The sequence below is a fragment of the Montipora foliosa genome, chromosome 7, assembly GCF_036669935.1.
Source record: "Montipora foliosa isolate CH-2021 chromosome 7, ASM3666993v2, whole genome shotgun sequence".
NCBI classification, from domain to species: Eukaryota; Metazoa; Cnidaria; class Anthozoa; order Scleractinia; family Acroporidae; genus Montipora; species Montipora foliosa.
Genome location: NC_090875.1, coordinates 9586050 through 9591049, shown reverse-complemented (window position 1 = coordinate 9591049; position 5000 = coordinate 9586050). Strand labels below are relative to the sequence as shown.

General features: G+C 39.2%; 1 protein-coding gene across 2 annotated transcripts in view; it reads right to left on the bottom strand.

The window, feature by feature from the left end:
• LOC138010381 (beta-1,4-N-acetylgalactosaminyltransferase 3-like) overlaps positions 1–5000 on the bottom strand; it is a 107560-nt gene that overhangs the window by 71642 nt on the left and 30918 nt on the right. For both annotated transcript variants that reach the window (XM_068857311.1, XM_068857310.1), the window contains exon 2: positions 3473–4582. In XM_068857311.1, coding sequence (XP_068713412.1) covers positions 3473–4551 — 1079 coding nt within the window. In that variant the 5' untranslated portion in view covers positions 4552–4582. The remainder of the gene's footprint in view (positions 1–3472; positions 4583–5000) is intronic.

The window sequence follows — 5000 nt, the reverse complement described above, 5'->3', positions numbered from 1 at the left end:
CTAAACTAAGGATTTCTTATTATCGTTTTTGGGGGGGGGGGGGGATGTTGTGAATTAATTTCGCCTGATTCGCCCTTGCGAATGAACTGTAGCTGTAGCGCACGGGCGCTTTCGCAATTATGTTAAGTTAAGTTATGTTATGTTATGTTAAGTTTGTTTCCTATTCATATTTTTCAACTATATGGTTTGTACATTGTCAAGGAATAAGCCCTCTCGAGTTATTTTGGTTGGAGTCGTTGGAGCTTCTTGAGACAAATATGGTAACTCATCCTTGGGAGAAATTTTGGTTTTATAGCCATGACGTCATCGACCGCCCGTAGGGACATCCGTCCTCCCCTCCATGCATGCCAGTCTTTCATGCTAGTTTACAGCATACATCTTTGATATTGGACATCCTTGTTTTGATCAATTCTCATCTGTCAAAGCAAGATATCCGCTGACTAGTATAACGTGAAACGCGGGCTCAAGTTTAGAGTTCACCGAGGTCAGCTAATATTTTTTAAGTTGACCGATGATGGTTTTCGATTGGATTGCAGCCTCAACCCAGGTTAACTCACTTAAACATAAACGAGGCTTCAATTTTCATGCGCTTTCTGTGGTTCGACGCGGCTACACGGCTATACTACGTCAACTATAGTTCTTACACAGTCAACGCTTTTCGTGTTCAGGTCGAAAACGGTTCGGAAAATGTTTTCTTTCTGCATTTTTCGCTGGTTTCAATCCAGTTTGACATATCATGATAGCTGTGGTCCACACTGGCGGCTACGCAGTTATTCAAGTCAAGCATCGGAGGGATATAAACTTAAAGCTGAGTGTTTATTTAAAATTTGCTTAGAGCTGCTTTTTTCCCTGTACTGCAATTTTTGGCATATCTATAGAAGCCCCGATAAGGTTACATGATGCCTGGAGGACCTATGACTAGAACAGAAACGAAAGGAGAGCGAAAGAGAACGACAACGACAAAACAGAATATCAGTAATTGCTCATACTTAGTGGAAGAATTTACTCCACAAATTCTTTCTTTCGGTACTAAATTGTCTGTTATTTTCAAAAAGTGCTTTAATCGGTTCTTCCTTTGTTCAGGAATGAAAGTCGAATTTTCATTGTCAACTAGAAGTAAATAACAATCATCTGTACTCTTTTGGACATATAGAACAAAACAAACAAACAAATCAACTTTTTCTTTAATGCGATCGAACAACTTGAGTGCTTTTCAATCAGTTTGCCCAACTGGTTTTCGATGTGCCTCGACAGTGAAAAGAAAATTTTGCCGTTATGTTATAAATAGCAATGAGTTCTCGTAAAATTAGGGGGAGATTTCACTAACTTGTGTTTTCAGAAGTTTCTTTAAAGCACCTAAACGTCATTTAAGTGTTGGAGCGGATCTTGTTTGAAGTTCGCCCTTTCTTGATTGCATTGCCGTATTTTGCCGATTCTTGTTTCAAGCCAACCTGGCGTGTTTCAATGAAATACATCAAAATGTGAATGATCTCGCTTTCAGAGATAAAGTGGAATAAAGTGCATTAGTAATATTCTTCTCTGACGTTGAACTGACAATATATTTTTTTAATGGCTTCTGATTTTAGCGTGATTCCTATTTTCTGGCTATTAACAGTTAACTCTAAAACGGCGTTTTTCCTTTTCCATTCGCTCGCTGAAGGTGTGCTTGTTTTCTTTAAAAACTCATGCGGTTCAAGAAAAACTCATTGCCAGACTGGTAAATTCCAAAGTAAATTTCATTCGAAAAACCGATATCGTACTCATCGCTTCGTGATTCATGCGATATCAGTTTTTAGCGTAAAATTTACCGAGGAATACATTAGTTAGGCAATGGATTTTTCTATAGAAGAAAGCAAAGAAAATGAAATGAAACATCAAAACGCAGACAATTCGAAACCTTTTATTTTCACTAACCCTACAGGCAGTAAGAATAAATAACCAGGGAGCTCCGCTTTTACGCTTGGCTAAATCTTTATATTACCATAAAATAATTGCCATAAAGCACAGAGAAGGAATTTATGAAAACTGTAATGCACTCGTGCCTTATCGTGTCTTGCATTACTACTACATAGTTAAGTAAAGTACGATCGTCCAGGTGAGTGTAGTCCTAAGAAGGACTGTTTGAGATGACACTGGTTGGTGTTTTGAAAACCTGAGCGGAAGTCATCTTCAGAGTCAAGTGATTTGTGCAACGTCAGTAGATACTATAAGAACTCCGGTCGTAGATATCATTGGTCAACTTATTCGTCATGTTATTGGTCGACTGTGAGTAGAGCCTAGATGTAATTGGCTAGGAAGACTAAAGAGTGATAGGTGCGTTTCAATCCGTCTCTAGGTCTAAGGTTTGTACGTGTATCGTAGAATACGTTAGGCAGTACTGTGAGAGTAAATCAGTGTGTTGTTTGTCTGTTGATGTCGTCGATGAGTCGTTTGTAGGGTGCGGGAAGTTGTAGGCATCGGTTGAAAGGTGTCTGTTCTAAGTTAGTGAACCAGCTTTCCAGTACGATCTGTTGGTAGTAGTTAGCACTATAGGTAACACATGTAGCAGAGTCCCAGTCGATTCTGTGGTTTGTCTGTAGATGGTGTTCAACAACAGACACCTATATCCCATCGCCACATGCATACGCGCGATTTTTTCCGCGCTTTGAGCAAGTTACGGCACATGGAATTGCTAGGAATATGAATGGGTTCATTTGCGCTGTTTGCACTTGCTGTGATTGGTCGAAGTAATTAGTTTTTTTTTTCACGAAACTCAATTGAAACCCGCTCTAAAAGTAAAATAACCAACGTACACAAGATAGAACAGCTGACATTTGGAGCTGGAGTTGGTAAACGGCAAATACGGTTTGTGAGCTATCCTCTGAAGCGTTAGCCCTTCGCAATTTGCTCGAACTATTGATCAATGAATGCGGCACTAGTTTTTAAACTGTGGCAGTTATTTCTTTAGTAGATGGACATGAACACAGAGTAGTCCAACCGCTAAAGGGAACCTCCACTAAAATAACAAAATAACTTCAAACCACAGAACATAATGTTAACAATTGAAATTGTTCAAACTTTTTCCAATGAGAGTGTTTGTATCCGAAAAAAATGAATTTCAAATTTCGAATTTCCCTGGCGCCGCCATCTTGAATAATTGTGACATGTCATGGTTGCCCTATTGTTCTAACACAAAGAGCGTTTGTTCTGGAACAATAAGGCAACTACGACACGTCAGAGTTATTCAAGATAGCGGCGCCCGGGAAATTTAAAGGCCAAAACAAGCGTTTTTGAAATTTATTTTTCTCGAATACAAACCGTGCGCTTTCAATGGAAAAAGTTTGAGCAATTTCAATTGTAAACATTATGTTCTGTGGTTTAAAGTTATTTATTTTTTTTGAATGGGCCATTGGTGGCGACACTAATGACAAGATCTGCGGCATTCTCTAATATTGTCTGAGTAAGGCATTCCATGGGTCCTACATAATATTACCTTTGACGGAGTTGCAATCTGGCCATAAATGTATCCACGACTTCATTCACAATTTGATTATCAATCAACCTGTTACCTTGTGACCATTCATGTTTCGGTCGGTGCAGATAGGTGCTGTCATTTGGGAACACCGAAGAAAATTTAACAAGCTGAATTCCAGCGTAGCGTTTTAAAGTTGTCTCCACAATATAACTAGGTTTGTAATCACAGGTTGGTAACACTCCTCTCAGTAGAGTTCTGTTGAAAAGAGGGATTGATATGTAATTGAATTGAGCACGAAGATTACTGCCTTTGTATTTTTTCTGTTTGGTATGACTAGGGGTCCACGTGTTCATCCTCTCAAGGTCTTGTTCCACAAACCCACTTCCATTCGATTTTCTGTCATCGTAATAGGAATACAAATACTGCTCAGTGATGGGTTCAAGTTTTAGAGATCCTGGTTTTTGCCAGTACACTTTAACATGTCCCCTTCCATAGCCTTGTTTATGTAGAACTTCCACGAAGTATTTTTTGTTAGCCACCATCCGTATGTTTCTCGTATGTTGCGTTGGATACTTGGTAAATACAGCGTCGTGAGTCCACGCGCTTTCGTTGGGAGAAAAAACACTAGCTATGAGACGAAGATTACTGGGCTTTTCATCAAAACTAAGCCACAATTCTGACGTATCGTCCGATGAAATAGCAAATTCGTAAAGACCGGTCAGGTTGGGTGCAATGAAACCAAAAATTCTTTGTCCATAATTGTCCTCCTCACGCGAAGTGTCAAAGTTTCTTAGAAATAACCTCTCATTGGGATGGTGTGGAAATAATGGTGTTTCACGCAGACGATCCACGTCCAGTCCACATAAATCGTTCCAAACGTGCAAATTCAGATTACCAGGGATGTGAATAGTGCTATTAAAATTGATATCGGAAAAGGTGACGGCCTCAATAACCTCGCCTTTCATTGATTTTTCCTCAAACGATTCCTTTCGAAGTCGATCACGAATAAAAAAGAACACTAAAAATCCAATAAAGACTATGCAAACGTAGAGAGGGCCAGCCACAAAGATGCATCTTTGTAGTTTCCTAGAAACCATGAAGTCGACTGGTTATGTTCATAAAACTAGTCTGAAAGTAGGAAACAAATAAAATCGTTTTCAGGTAGGGATATGAATAATCCTACAAGATACAAAAGATTTTTAATGCAAAAACGTGAAACAAAATTCATGCAAAAATGATCCTCTTAACGAATAGATTTCGTGTTGCAGTGCTTCTGTTCAGTAATAGATCACAGCTGACGTCAAAATGTGGTAAGAACAAAAAAGTGGCACACGAGGTGATAGCCGAGTGTGTCACTGATGTTCTTACCACATTTTGACGTCTTCTGTGATCTGTTGCTGAACAGACGCACGGCAACATGGAATCTATTTGTTTTGAATAATACAGAATTAAGCTTTATTCGCATAAAAGCTGATGGTGACGTCAACCGTGCGTCTGTCCTTTAATAGATCATAGGGAAGAAGCAATCAAAACGCGAGAATAACTT